Source organism: Pterocles gutturalis, unplaced genomic scaffold, assembly GCF_000699245.1.
Source record: "Pterocles gutturalis isolate BGI_N339 unplaced genomic scaffold, ASM69924v1 Scaffold50464, whole genome shotgun sequence".
NCBI classification, from domain to species: Eukaryota; Metazoa; Chordata; class Aves; order Pterocliformes; family Pteroclidae; genus Pterocles; species Pterocles gutturalis.
Genome location: NW_010130000.1, coordinates 1 through 16,020, shown reverse-complemented (window position 1 = coordinate 16,020; position 16,020 = coordinate 1). Strand labels below are relative to the sequence as shown.

Here is a 16,020-nt window from a genome sequence, read left to right as displayed (position 1 = left end):
CAATTGTAATATAGTTTACATATTATTACACTTAACTGCACAGATCCTGAGACCAAAATTTAAGAAGGAAAGAACCAGGACTGAATTTTTTCTCCTTTAACACCAAAGTCATCAGGTGATCTGGCAAGCAAAAGACTAATTCATAAAGAAAATAACCATCCATTTGTGGTTAATTGTGCAAAAAAAAAGATAGTAAAATACTGGATGAATGCCAGTTCTTAAATAGGATGAATAAGTTATGAGCTTCCCCAATTGGAGTAATGACATAAACAGAAAAAGCATTTTAATTTTTTGAGGGACAAAAGTGATTAGCAGTCCACACAAGTTAGGCAACATGTAACTGTGCCATATTGCACATAGAGGTTCTTGGCAGCACTGTTTCATCTGCCTCATTTTTCTGCTTTAAGTCTATTCCAGGTGTAACTCTCGAATTTCAGTAATTTTCTGTTTGGTGTTCTGGAAGCAGGTTTGCTTGTATTTATCCCTTGTCTTCTTTACAGCATTGCAAGGAAAAAAGTGATTGGACCAAGCTGGGAGCTTTGTATGTTAATGTGAGAACTGGATGTGAACATATTGATGATCTTCAGAAATTGTCTTTATGTATTGCTGAAATACTAACCAGAGATTCTGAGACAGGCAGACCAGGAGTTCCTTTTTGTGGTTTTGCTGATGGAGGTAAAATTAAGATGCAAGAAATGTTTTTTGTTCATCCCTATACGTTCTTTGTAGAGTTTTTAAAAGAAGTAAAAAAAAAAACGAATCTGTATACTGTTATCTGAATATTAGTTAATTTGTTACAATATTCAGAATTTCTTGACATGCAAATACAATCAGCTGAAATGCTCAATAGAAGCCATTTTCTAGTAGAAGTAAAATCCACAGTACTTACGCTTGAAGAAAGTTCTGAAAGAAGAACATTTGAGCTTTGTGAAATCAAGGAAAGAAACCAAAATTGGTGGTCTTTTAATAAGAATGTCCTATCCTTAGGAAAAAGGCAAAAGTATTTTTGTTGTGTGAAGTGTTTCACTCTTAATAGCATAAATAAACTTTAGAGCTGTAAATACAGCTATATGTATATTTGTGTATTTCAAAACACCTTGAACAGGGTTACATCATTTATATAATTTGTACTCTTTTTTTAAAATTTTTTTTCAGTGATTTCGATTTTCAGAATTACTTCATTCTCTAAAGAACCAAGATTTTATGCAAGAGCTGGGTCCACATAACACCTTCTAGTTTTTTAATAATTCTGGCATTTTTTTCCACTTTCCTCCCTATGCCCCTTTACTTACATATCTGTATTATTCTTCCTAACAAGTTTGCAGAAAACTGAGGCTCAGTGAAGTGTTAGTGGGATATTAAAACTTTTTATAATGGATGACTCGGATCTTTTTCAACCTCTATTTACTACTAAAACTTGACAAATTCCAGATACATGACATGACCATTGTGACCACAGGCTTTCATATTATAAAATTGGCTATCACAGCTTCTAGTTTAGAGACAGATTTTGGTGGGGCTGTCTTCCCTAGAGCAGTGGTCTCCAAACTGATGGGCACCTCTCTCAGTGGAAGATTTTTGAGCACTCACCCCCAATTTATTTATTTATTTATAAATTATATACATGTACTATTGCACTAATATATTAAGTACATTCTAAAACATACACAAAGATAGAAATTAAAAAGATGAGGTAAAAATGAAGTAAACACTACTTTAAAAAATATTTTATTTATTTTTTATTTTTAATGGTACAAAAAATATTTTCTTCCCACACGGGAAAGGATTGTTGTGCTCACACCCTACTTTGGAGACCACTGCTCTAGAATACCAACAGTGCTTCCAAAGTGTTTGTATAATATGGTTGGAAAAACTTGCAATTACTACTCAGTTCTGTAATTGACAACATTTCTTCATGGTGCCAGAAAATGCAAAGCTTACTTTACAAATAATGATGTTGCGAAATTATGCCATTACGTGTCCAAGCATCTTACAGATGAATTAGACTACGATGAAATAGTGTCTGAATAAACTATAGTTATTTACCTTCTGGTGTTAAAACTTAGAAGTTACTACTTTTAATGGCAAATATTTCAGAAAGTATATTTAATATTTTCAGAATGACCATGGTTTTCAAGTGTGTAATTTCTTTAAAATTGCATTTACCTGTAAATTTTTTTTTTCTTTCCAGTAATAAAAGATTCACAACATAATGAAGCAGACAGAACTTTCATTGGAAGGATTGGGATAAGTGTGATGTATTCTTATCACAAAGTACTGCAGTGGATAAAGGTATACTGGACTATAGGAACCTGACTAGAAGAAAAAGAATGAGTCATTCCTTTTCTAGATGTTGAATTGTGTTTCTCTAGTTGAATGGCTGGATGTGCCACCTGCCTCCCCACCATCTTAGTACTTCTTGATCGTCCAGCTGGATCAAAGCATTTTATTGTGCCTTTCTGAGCAGTAGTCTTTTATGGAGCCCATCATAACTTTGTCTTGCAATCTAGAAACTTCATTGTTCAAGTACAGCTTTTGACTTTTCTGAGCTGAGGATGAATCTGGCGTAGGAGACAGGTCTTCCTGAGATTCTGGGGCAAGGTGCTTACGGGATTGTTTCCCAGAAGTGTCACTTTCTTCCATCTGGCAATACTACAGTATTCTGAGACCTCACAACTCAAGTAATATCTACAGGAGTTGGGAGTGGGCACTTTCCTGCACAGATGCTTCTGAAACTGACCTCCAATGGAATGGATAAGGCCAGGAAGACATGAGAAGCATAGTAAGGCTGCTACTGCACTTCGTGAACTGCTCATTTCCCAGAACATCACTAGAAGTGCTTTTTTTCCAGTGGATCTAGGGGTCTAAGTTCTGTGAATCTTGCAAAGACTCAGCCCTCACAAAGAAATACCCCTTACAATTCTTTCTTTACTGTCAATATTACAGAGGGCCAGGGTTAAGAGATGAGACCTCTCACTGGCAGTTTTACACTCTTCAGGCCTCGTGCAGTATTGATCATGAGTTCACTGCAGCAAGATCCGTTTCAGTGTTACATTTGTCTTTTTCTTCCTGGAAGGAAGCAGTGTATACCAAGCTGGATCTCCTATACAATGCTACATGACTAATGACAACATAAAAAATAATATAAACCACCAATGATTTTGGAGTGTATTTTGGTCAGTGATCACATTCTGAACTTACCTTTGTGTCACTGGGCCTGATCCTTACAACTAATAATTATGCTGTACTGGGATGTTCCTTATCCCATACAAGTTGATTTCTAGCATGTATTTTTATGAACAAAAGCAAACACTCTCCTTGTCTCCTTTTGTCTTTTGTGGGTTTTTTTGTAACTTATCATCAAGGAACCCTTTCTAGTTTGCATCAAAGGATTAAAGTGTCTTTTCTACTGTTGTTCATAGGGGATGACCTTCAGGATTTCCATTATGTAAAACCTGTGCACTGCTCAGTTTCCAAGGTCAACTCAAGCACCAGGAGATAATTTGATAGAGATGTTTAGTCTAGAGGCAGTACACCTGTTTTGAGGAATCGTTAATTTTGTAGCATCAGCTTGTTGAGTTGAGTGGTCTTTAGTAGTTCCCTATCAAGCTGCAGCACGGTGTGGTATTGCTTCGGCGTAAAGGGAAGGAGAGATAGTCTTTGCATTAGCGCTTTTGTAGCACCGCACTAGAGCTTTTTTAGACATTTTTGTTCCACAAAACTTAGCAGTTCAAACAGTTAAGATATCCCTGTAGGTAGTCTAAATTTTTGGCATTGAGGAGTGGTCAGTGCTCACATGCCCATCAAAGAGCTTAGTTTGCCTTGGGTTTTGGCTGTCGTCTTCAGCAGAGATGGCATATATTCAGTGTTTGTTCAGTGCCTTCATACCATTCAGGTGTTTTCCAGATCCATCTTAAAGGGAGATCCTGATATTTGGGTTGCAGGACCTCTGATGTTCCAAGGAGGTTCATCTTCATTTCCTTATTTCAGAGGTGCAAGGTGTTAAAAGCATGTGTAATGTTCTTCTTGTATAACAGGAGTTACTAGAAGTAGACAGTTCTTACAATACTATGATATTTTCATGTCTAGAGCAAAAGATCATTGCTTCTTTGAGAATGTTTATGTGTTACGTTAGGTATCAAATCCACCTCTCCACAGAGTGCACACCAAGATCCTCAAACAGCCTTGCAGACAACCTGTCTTGACCAAGTGGGAGTGTGAATGAGACTGTATTCTGAATTATTTTTATCAGAACTGGCAGATCCAAAATTCACCTCTGCTTCAGGGATGAACTAGAACTGTCATTTCTACCTTTCTCCAACCAGTTTCACTCCATTATATGGATCAGATTAAGTCCCTAATCCTGTGGTTATGGACTAGTATCTAAACTAGTCCCATGTCTTGTTTCTTCCAAAAAGTGGTCCAGAAAATAAGGTGGTGATGGATTTGTTCTTCCTGCTGTGCCCAAAGTAATTTTGGCTTTAGAAAACATGCCCTGTGCCATTTTATGAATATGCTGGACTGCCCAAAGCTCTAGATGTGCTTTTCAGATGTGCTTTTTTTTGCATTCATGAACATCAAACCTCTTTATCACATAGCTTTGATGCTTAGTGGCTCTCAGGGGTAAAATATGTATACTCCTTGATCCTGAAGAGAATCTTCTTTGTAAGAGCTAAGGCAAGTTCATAGAACAGATATACTTCAAAAAAACATGCAGAATTGAAATGTGACTAGGCCTTCCATGGAGACAGCTCTTCAGGCAACATCAGACTACTTTCTGGACGTGTACCTGTAGAGAATCCTGCAATGTTAATGCTCCTCTGGCAACTATTTCATCCACTTCCTGTCTCAAATATTTCTTATCTTGAAGGACTTTGCTATGGTTTATTTTTATGCAGCTTTTTATTACTTCAGAGAATTGGTCAGAGGTTCTTGTCCGATTAAGGATCTCAATCCACAACAGCGTTTTAATTGGATGCCCTTCCTTTATAGATAATTTGTTCTTATAGCTGCATGCTTTCCATCATTGTATAAAGACCCACTTCTTAGTGGCCCTTCTTTTTTGCTAGACGGGTGGAATAGATGCAAATCTTCCGTAATTTTGTATTTTGTCTTTGGTTTGCACTTAGATTTCAAGTTTCTATTTTGCTGTCAAAGTTTCACCTGAGTCTTTCTGGTATGTTTTTTTTTCCCTTCAACCACATACATCTATAGGGTTCTTTACACTGTAAATGTTAACTGCACTGTTGTAGTTAGTATTCTTCTATGGGTTATGCTGAGATAAACCACTGCAGATACCGGTAGGCCTTTAAAAGTCTCCAGTTTTTACCATATGCCAGTCCACAGTATGTATGTGCATATGCATAAAGCACTTTCAAAAAATGAGCTTCTTAATAAGTAAGTTTGGTTTTCCATCAACTTCTCTGTTCTCCTAAAACTCCCTTTCTCTATACTTCCATGACCCTCGTTCCAACACCACAATGGGTACATACACATGACCACCACTTTTAATAAGCCACCTCCTCACTGATTCACCCACTGAGCAAGAGCTGAAACATGTCCTGCTTGGCGTTTCCTGCATGTTGCTTGACCAGCAAGGTGCAGCCAGACAGGATGAGTGCTGAATCCTGCCTGTTCTTGCCTTGCTGGGGATATTAATTTGATATCCCACCTTGACACGGTCATCATCTTTTTTAGATTTGTCAGATCTTAATTATCTTTGAGACTGCTACCTTTCTTCCATCTTTGACTGAAAAGGCCAACCAAAAAGTTAAGAGGAAGCCTCTGTAGGAAACCAGTCTAAGTATCAACCTGGAATATGATGATAAAATAGTTGGTTGTTACACTGTTGTCTAGATAGGCCCAACTTTTTCCAGCTTATTGTCCTGCTCGGTACAGCTATCAGTCTTTTCTTTGGCTTACACTGGAGTAATTATTTCAGTTTAACAATTATGCCTCTGCTGTGAAATGAAAACTCTCTGTATGACCTTTTTAGAATTTTATAGGTTGCATAGTGCTGAACGGAATCAAAAGAGTAAAAATATTAATATACTAAAGTAAGCAAATACAAATTAATTACAAAATATACTAAAATACTGCATAGGAACATTATTATATAATTGAAATAAAGTTATGGGGAATAACGTGCTAGGAAGTGTTCAGCAATGGGCTGGTGGGGCTTTATTGCCAACACAGTCAAAAAACCCAAACTATTCATAAGAAATTTTACTCTACTTTTTTTTCCCTACTGGGTTTGGATAACTAAACTGATGCCTATAAATGTGTGTCACCAAATTAAATCCGTATTTTGTGTAAATATACTCAGTGATCACTAATCTCATTGCTTTCTCTGACCTTCCTCTTTCACTTCTCCCCCTTATGCTAGGGAAGGAAGGTTTTGGATAAATTGCATGAGCTACAGATACATTTTACAGTTTTGAAAGGACTTGTAGGTGCAGAGAGGTTAGCATCAAGATGTCAAATTGTTAATAAAGCTGCAGAAATTTTTCTTAAAACTGGAAGTTTGGATGGAGCGATATGGGTATTGAGAGGTAAGCTTGCCATAAAAAAACGACATCTTACTTAAATTTGAACAGTCCCCTTCTATGACAGATTTCAGATAAAAGTTACAAGCTAGTCTATGTTATTAAATAAAGTTAATAATACTGGGACAACAAAAATAAAATTTGATCCATCTTACTGGTTAGTATTCTTCTTGACATGTAGAAGAAATATTATGACTAATACAAAATTTTTTTCATAAAAGTTTTCACAGTAGTCTGCCATTAACACCATTATACACTAAAGTCTACCATAATACAGGAGTGGTGCAGCTTGGAAAGTGACCCTGCCCCATGTAGATTTCCTTTGACCCAGGTGACATTCAGTGTCAAAAAGTTTTCAGGCTTGGGTCAATGCAGTGTTTCTTTACCCCTCACAGTATCCGCATTTAGTAAAATAGCTTTAGAATAGTTCCATATTTCTGCAATTAAATAACACGTCATTATTGGCTTTTTGGAATTCTGATCTGCTGAAAAGAGAAGACACTCAAAAGTATAAACAAGAATAGTGGGTGTTCTATAAAGTAATATTGAGGATCTAAAATTTGCTATTCAATTTTGTTTATGTACATAGATATATACATAGTTATATACACACATATATATGTCACTGACAGTCCACTTTACTACCGTGATAAAAGGTGTTATTTGCAAGATAAAACCATCTGAGAAGTATTGGTGATAAGGAACAAATTATTAATAACTAGAACTGCATTTGATGTGAAATTTCTTTTCTGCTACAGTTTACAGTTTATTTTTAATCACCAAAAGTCTCAGCATCCCGCAGTTTCAGTTCCTAGAAATAACACTACACTGTTGTTTGCCGCAGAGTCAGAGTGGACCACAAATGCACCATTGTGGCCCTGTGATAAAACAGACATCATCAATCGACATAATCTGCTATGTACACTAGTGCACAAATACTTGAGGAAGAGTTTATACAGGCAGGCGTTTGAAGTTCTGCAGAATTTACCAGGTTTTCAAAATCATTCTGGTAAGTAAAGAAAAAGGTACTGTGTTAAAAGCTGAAAATTTAACAGATGATTCTGTACTGTTCTTTTCGCTTATTTTCAAGCTAAAATTTGTTGAAGTAAGATGGTTTCAGACAAGCCCCTTTTTTTTTCTCCAAAGAATATAATGTCAGTTAAAGTATATACTGTACGCTGCAGCTCTTGCCACACGCACACACACAAGAGTTTATACACCTGTCCTCTTTTTCCAATTGGCTCAGTTACACAGGGCAACAGGAAAGACCGACTAAACTTTTAAGGATCATACAATTCTATAGAATAAGATATATTTTGGGCAATTCACTTTATCTTAACTTCAGATTAATGCATTGTTTTTGAGCTAGCTAACCTAGGCTGCTTTCACATTCCATGTTAAGAACCGAGTGCTCTTTTAGGCTCAAATAATCTGACAAATTTTGAATGTGTACTTCAAGATGAGATGCGTAATTGCTTAAGCTCCACTGAGTGAATCTCAGCTGATTCCTGTGTGTAGGTCTCAGTCCTATTGACAGTGTCTTTTTAGGTATGTTAGGAGAACTTAGTTGGAAAACCATCTACTTAGAGAATCCTAAAAGGATCTAGTCTTTTTAGGCATGAGGTGGACATAAGGCTGCTCAGTCCTGCCAAGAAGGGGACAGTTGAGAGGAAGTGGGCTCTTCAGAGTAAGAGTAAGGTAGAACTTAAAGCACCAAGGTGATTTTTATTGGTGCAGATTTTAAGTCTGAGAGATCAGGTTTTTAGGCTTGGGCAAGTGAATCTATTTTTATCTGATCTTACTGGTTTTGGCAGCAAATTATTTACTTGTACCTTAACACTTCTCTTTCACAATGTGAATGAACTGTATGAAAAGACTTTTGATGACTAAAGCATTATCATAAGTTATCTCAACCTTCTTCAATTTTGCTGATACAAGCAAGAGTCCTGATTTAGGTACTGACTGAGAAGTGATTCTTCATTAGATTTGCATTTGACTTAATTCAGTAGCTAATATTCTTCATTTCATTTCAGATACTGTAGATGTTTCTCAGTACAGCTGCCTTTTTAACAAGCTGATTAATGCCTGTTTTGAGAGCAAGAACCTTGGCATCTCATCTTCTGCAGTAGACTTCATGCTTTCAAACAACCTATCTATTGATTTTTTTTTACTTAGAGGATTAATCACAGCTTTGGGAAGAAGTTCTTTGTGGTCTAAAGCTAGGACCTATTACAAAAGTAAGTTGCTTCTTAAACAATATCCTTCCCTTATGTTCTTTGGATAACATATCCTCATAACAGCCCAGTATGTTGGGGAAACAATGGGTAAGGGTAGACTTTCTAAGAAGGAAACAATACTTTCTGTGTCACTAGCAGGAATTTATTTGTAACCAAAATGTTTACGGGAAATGGTGACAGTTGAAAATATCAATCAGTGCGTGCTACCTGGCATGAAATAAATGTAATTCTGATAAAAGTTAATTTCAAACATTCAGTTTCAGAATTTAAAAAATGTGAACCCTGAAATGGTTGAAAAGTGCATCATCTTCACTTCTTCATCTACGCAAATTACATTTCTTTATACTTCTGCTTAGAGCTGTGGTGGTAAAAATATTTAAAATTTGAGAGGTCTGGTGAAGAAGTTTATCCTAACTAAAAGAAAATTCCTTTCAACTAAAAGCTAACACTCTGTGATTGCTTTTAACTGCCCACTTCTAAGCCAAGACAATCTTGGTGTGCCACTCTGATAGGGTCCACCAAGAACCATCTCTCCATGTTGTCACATTATTTACTGTTTGATTCTGACTTAGAATTGTGGTGGTTAGCAAGCCGCTTAAGGAGTCCATCCCTCCCAGGATGGATACTTAGCTTTGTTAACATTGAAATTATTGATTTTCCTCACTTCTTTTCTTTTTTCCTGAAATGCTGTATAGTTTGGGTTTCTGGGATCACTTGGCAGAAGACAGGGAAGCAAAGGGGGGGATACTGTTCAAGTGTCCTCTCTCACAGTCATTATAGTTTTTTAATAAAGCTTCTTTCTGACCTGTCCTAAATTCTACTTGCATTATTACGCACTTGGAGTCCCCAGACTTCTGACAGAGCTTTTTAATCATACTGATAATATTCATTGGCAAAAATAACATTTTACAACAGTGAATATTATGAGTGAATACTATTTGCTCTGTTCTCAAATCACACTAGTTCACAGGTGAAACAGGAAAATCCATTTAGTGTTTGGGGGTTTTTTCCCCACATTCTTAGACACATAATGAAGAAAACAGATCTGTGTTCAGTATGGGTGATCCTAATTCCTTACATTTCTGCATTTACTCTCAGGTGCTTTCTCACTGGGTTGCTACCCACCACTGCAGGGAAATTTATATCACAAACATTTGACAATTCCATCTTACCTGTCTGAGGTTGAGATGCTGTTGGCCATGGAAATATTTCTTGTTTCAAATGCCAGTGATATTCAAAGTCTAACGGCTACTAGTCAGACTCTGCAGATAATACTGAAAAGGTTTGTTGTCTGATATGTACCATTTTGATTGTATTTATCCATGTGATCATGTAATTAATAGAGATCTTATTTTTCATTGGCTGGGAGAGAGAATGCTTTGTTTTAAACTTGTTTTTAATCCTTGTTTCTAAACTGGCTATAGAACAGTAAATGTTTGAGGTTTTAAAATTATTATTATTTTTACATGTGGGTAGCAGAAAATTGTTTCAGATACTGGCCTTTGTTCCCTAACTGAATGTATCTACTGCACTAAGAGTGCACTGTATTTTCAAAAACAGGATAGCTTGATATCTTGGTGTATAGGTTCTTGTGTTATGGTTAAGCAGTGGAGTAGAAGGGCGCAGTCAAAATGTTATTCCTTTCAAAAAGCAACTAGCATTTCTTGTGTGGTTTTTTGAAAGTGCATGAAGCCATTTTACTTTATTCTCTTCATAGGGGATATCTCAATATTAAATTTGTTAGATGTTTTTCCCCTTTCTGTGAGACTTAATACCTTCAGATAAAATTGTGGTTTGTTGCTTTTTCCTTTTGTCTATAAACCACCAACCACTGTCACTAGATTATACCTACAATCGATTTTTCAAGACCCCATTTTTTCTGAGATTGACTGGCTCAGCATCAAAAAGCTGCATTTGTTAAGAAGGATGAACAGGGGCATCTCAAACTTGAGTACTCTGTCTTTCTTCCCCTCTACCCCTCCCAAGGAATACATATCTTCACTTTGTTCTTTTGATAAATCAGAAGTTTTTTATTTTGTTTTCATGTGTATGCTATTGTACCTCTGCTTATTTGCTTAAAGTGTAAGTTCTCCTCTTGCAAAAATGTAGGCATGTCACTTAGGCACATCCTTACTCCGAAAGTGATTACATGCCAAAAATTAGTACTCCTTTTGGATTCAAGCATGTACATGAATTTTTGCTATCCAGTTCATAAAGTGGTTTACATTCCTTTACTGAATTTTCCAGCCTGGAGTCAAACATTTCTTAATGAAACATGCTGTGAATACTGCAGACCTACTTTGCACTGGCATTAAATCCTATTACTTTTCATTACCATAAAATATCTTAAAAATATACTTTTTATAACTTTTTAATTTTTCAGAATAATGAGCTAAAATTTGTATAGAAATTAACATAAGTGAAGTGAACACAAAACATTATTTTAATGTTTTTGTAATCTTGTTGCCAGTATAAAGCTTCAGGCGAGTGACACAGGGCCTGGATGGTACCTAATTTTGTGTTTGTGAAAACTCACAGATGTGAAGATCAGACAGTTCAGAATAACAGTGACTATCAAGCGGCAGTGAAGAGACTGATCCTGGCTGCTCGTATATCTGATCCAAAGCTTTTTCTTAAGCACATGACAATGAATGTTAATATGGAAGAAGTTTACAGCTTGGAGCGTACATCTGCTCTAAAATGGCTTCAGGAGAATATGAAATGGGCTGGGAAGGTATGGCTGTTTGACTAGTCATTAAATAGTAAAGACTTTGGGTTTTTAAGGGTTAAAGCAATCATTGCAAATAATACAAATTAGTAAAGGCAGTTCCCACTGTGTTCAGACTGTGCCTTACTGATTTACAGCAAGGCTTCAAACTCAAGGTGTATTTTTAAATACTTAAATTGACCATAGTGCAGACAGTAGCACAGAAAGAGTAATTTTTTCCCTAACTATATAGACTGTCACACTAACTGACTTAGATGTTTTGTAATGGCATCATTAGATAATGAGGAGGCTGCAGCCTCAGAACCTACATTCTCCTTTACAGAGAATCTAGCACTAACTGTTACTCTTCTCCCAGCAGGTGATAGCATATAAGTGCATTGACCGAGTGTATCTACTGTTCTTGAGTGAGACATTTTCCACATTGCTTCAGTCTGTAGAAGTAATACATGTTTCCTTTTGTCTTCCTCACAGTATCTTGTGAGGAGATTGTTTCATCTGTTTGCCCCTTAGATCTTAACTACTCCAAAAACCCAGTAAAAAAGCACCAAGAATAAAATAACTTCACAATCACTTGAGACATGCCTGACTTAGGATACCTTCCTTCACGGAACTGAGAGTCTACACAAGTTGCTCACAGCTGAAGGTTTAGTTGTGTCATGATAATAACTTGTATATGGCTTCACATTTGTATTTATGCATACTTCAACTGAAAAGGAAAACTTGGTTTCTCCCTTCTTAGAGGGAAGTGGTTTTGCCTGTTTTTTTAGTTTCTGCCAAACTGCACAATGAGATGGAGTCTTCTAGCAAGCTGGTTCTAGCATTCCTGGTTCTACAGGATTATTTTTTTTTTCCCTCTGCAAATCCTGAATCAGATTCAGAGCATATATTGCTTAAGTCACTCTTCATCTACTGATCTGGAGCCTGAGTAAGAACCAAACATTTCATATCAGAAAATTCTCATGGCAAATCAATGGGACCTCTGTCAAAGTTGATACTTGCCTGAGCTCCCCACTTCGGTAGTGTTAGTTTAGATCTCCAGTGCCAGCCTTCACAAACATGCCAATAATACAGCTCTTTTGGTCCTGCTCTCCATCCCCTGTAGAGCATTTTGTGCTGAAAATTTCTGCTCTCTTGAGTATAGAAGCTCATGTGGTTTTTAAGGCTGTTCCATCATAAGTGAGATCAAGATGGTGGTGTAAGCCTTCAATGTTTGAAAAATCTTTGCCTTTTTTGGGGCAGCATGAGTCTCTTCCCAGTTCCACTAGCTTTATTGCAGGTGTTCTTTGCACCTCTAAATCATGAAAGCCATCATGATCTTCGTGCTGGATGGTTGTGGAGGGTTTTGGAGGGGTGTCAGTGTTTTTTTTTGTTTGGGGAGGCTGTCACTCTAGTCTTGAGGTTCATGCCATTAATCTGATGTCATCAGTCTGATTGACATTTGTTAGATTCCTGACTGTTTTTATACCCCTGCTCATCCAGTCTGTCTGGGAGTTGCTACTGGAAGAGAGAGGATTTAATCTGATGACCACCAAGATCCTTGCCTTCCTCCTGTGCCACGTGTACAGAAAAATGCAAGGATAGAGGCTCATGTGTTTTCACAGGGTATCATTCTTCTGTAGGGATCTCATCTGCTTTCTTTCTAAAAAATGGTAGATTCAATACCAACAGTCAGATGTAATTTCTTTAAAAGCCCCTTACCTCAGAATTTCTCTTGAAGAACAGTTAGCACTAGTTCAAAAAGACTGCGGGTTCCACCACTTGGCATTCACCAAGACGGCTCTGCCATTTGTAAGGCTATCCATCTGGTCAAATCCAGTAGCATACCGCTGCTGTTGTTTCCCAGTAGCTGAAAGACTGGATAAGAAGTGATCAGGTTTCAGATGAGGGATCTACACTGATGTTCTTCCAGCCACTCCAGCGTTAGTGGCAAGAGCAATTTTGGAAGGTTTCAACAAACTAAAACTGGCAGTGAGAAACTAAGTCATTTTTGCTAATTACTTTTTGTAAGATCCTTTGTAGCTTAATCTCCCTTGGAATTGGACAGAGGCTATTTGAACCTCAGCTAAATCCCACATTTCTGTAAGCAGTACCAGATGTAGCTAATACTGTGTTTGAGAGACGCAGGACAAAACTCTTAGTAATCTATCTGTATGGCTTCAAAGCTTGGGATGTTCTAGAGACAGCATTATTTTTTCCATTATAAGCAACCTGGAATTTTCACTTAGATGATCCCCAGTAAAAAATTCCAAATGTTGCTTTATTTTCCAGACAGAGGTTAATCATTGGCCTTCTAGCTTAACTTGGAACTGTTAAGTGCTGTATTTCACATTTTTGTACTGTCTGGGTCCACTTGAAATACCATACAAATCTGGTCATTTTGATGTGTATCAAAACACCAGAAAGGTTTCTTGAGCAACATTTTGAGTATCATTTTGGTGACAGAAATTCCATGTGCTAAACAGGACAAAACTCCAATGTGGAATGGAAACAAGCCTGAAAAGATGAAAAAATGTTCCAAAGAATGAAGTTAAGTACAACAGAGATAAGGCAGTTTTGCAGAGCCAGCCACTCGGTAGACAATAGCCATATTTTTGCTTTTCCCCAGGTATAAGTTACTGTTTCTTATTATCTGAAAGAACTTCTGTGTTTGAGATTAAGCAACTCGTTTGATATATTTAATTTTTCATATAGGAAGTAAAATGTATGTTTACCATTTTGCAGAGAGAGAGAGAAAAATGTGTAAAAAACCTTTCTTGTGTTGCTTTCAGTAGGTGTAGACAGTTCTCCTTCAGTATGGTGTTAGGTGCATGAAAAGTTCTCTTTGTGAAAATCTTTCTTCTGTTTCCACTGATTACAAGGCATGCACTTGGAAAGATTACTTTTGTTAGATATGGACAGTTTCTTATAACTACAACAGCATAATGTTGTTTGGAAGACTTACCACAATTTTATTTCAAAGCATGGATAATTTTGAGAATTTCTTAACACATATCGGGGACAGAGATGAGAAGCTGGAAGTAGAAGCTTGATAGTTTTACAATGTTTTATAAAGAGCAATTGGGGGGATCATTTTGGAGGAGTTGTTAAGATGTTAATAAATGGGTTTTTATTCTTTATATGAAGTAGTCAAAATATCTGTGAGTCAGTATTGTCATTAAACTATGTAATTCCATTCAGATCCCTGCAATTAATATTATTAGGTATGCAAGAGGATGGGCAAATGGCAAAGTAGCCGTGGAGAGTTTAATATAACTGCTACAAGAGTCTAGAATATGATATGCTGCATGAGGAGGTTAAGAATGTGCACATAATGTAGCAAATACTCATTAATAACTTGGGCTGAAACTCCCGCCTATGGACATGGCCAGCTTCCAGATGTAACTACGAAATGTGTGTGCCGCTCTTGCTGAGCCAGTGAGATGTGTCCTGGGAACTGACAGGGAATATTGAGACCAGATACAGCCACAATACCACTCCCATTGAATATTTTGTTGATATCCATAAGCAATAAGTGCTTAGACCTTTAGCTAAAAAGTAGGAATTCACTCCCGTGCTCAGGGGGCACGGGGGAGTGGTGCTCTGGCTCTGTTTGAAGATACATACCCTACGCAATGGAGCTGGTATCTGTCAGTGTCACCTGATGATTACCTCTCCCTATTTATTTTATTCCTCACCGAGTTAAAGAAATCCCAGGTGAAATGAACAGCACACTTTTCTGTCGAATCAATTTTATTTTTCCATCTGCATGATTATGCAACCAGTTTGCTTACATAACTGATGGCTTCTATCAGGAAGCAAAAAACACACTGCAAATTATGGAAATTATGCAAATCCCTCAAGGGTTGTGGGAGTGTCAACTTGATTTAAAGCTTCACTTAATTACAGGTAGTTCACAAACCCTGTCGATCCTTTCTGCCTGGAAACGCAATAAATTCTATGCAAGTAACTCCAATCCCTAACAGTTCATCTCTCTGTTCTGAAACTCGTCAGCAATAGACATTTTTGCTCTAAGGTTGCATATCTCTGCATCAGTTGTTTCTTGACACCGTGGAAGAAAAACAGATGTGTAAATGTACGTATACGTTGAGCATTAGTGATTGCAGGAAGATAGCTTCTGCCTTTCCCCTTGGGACGGCAGGGCTCGCTGTTGGTTCTTTGCCCATTTTGTCTGCGGAACAAAGGGGATGTGAAGCACAGGGGAGCACCGGCATAGCCTTTCCCCTCCTCTTTGCACAGGAGCGGCCATTTCTTGGGTCGAGGATTGCCCCTGTATGTCCCCCAGTAACAGCCGCGGACACCCTCTGTGACTGGCAGCGGTGCTCACCGAAGCGGAAAGGCCCCGCTCCTCCGCCCCACAGGCCTGTGAGACCCGGCTGCGATACCCGCTGTCAGTCTCGCCATGGGGGCTGCAGTGCGTCACCCAGGGCAGCGGCCATACCTCAGGCATGGAATCAGCGCCTAGGATGTGTTTGTTTCACCTACTCAGCCGGTTCCCGACGCGAAACAGTTT

At 37.7% G+C, this 16,020-nt stretch overlaps 1 protein-coding gene across 1 annotated transcript in view; it reads left to right on the top strand.

Annotated features, from left to right (window-relative positions):
- TOPAZ1 (testis and ovary specific PAZ domain containing 1) overlaps positions 1-11,534 on the top strand; it is a 38,912-nt gene extending 27,378 nt beyond the window's left edge. Inside the window, exons 12-18 of the mRNA XM_010080066.1 lie at positions 501-675; positions 2,192-2,292; positions 6,386-6,551; positions 7,390-7,554; positions 8,579-8,782; positions 9,881-10,064; positions 11,321-11,534. Of these exons, the coding sequence (XP_010078368.1) occupies positions 501-675; positions 2,192-2,292; positions 6,386-6,551; positions 7,390-7,554; positions 8,579-8,782; positions 9,881-10,064; positions 11,321-11,534 (1,209 nt within the window). The remainder of the gene's footprint in view (positions 1-500; positions 676-2,191; positions 2,293-6,385; positions 6,552-7,389; positions 7,555-8,578; positions 8,783-9,880; positions 10,065-11,320) is intronic.
- The last annotated feature ends 4,486 nt before the right edge of the window (positions 11,535-16,020 follow it).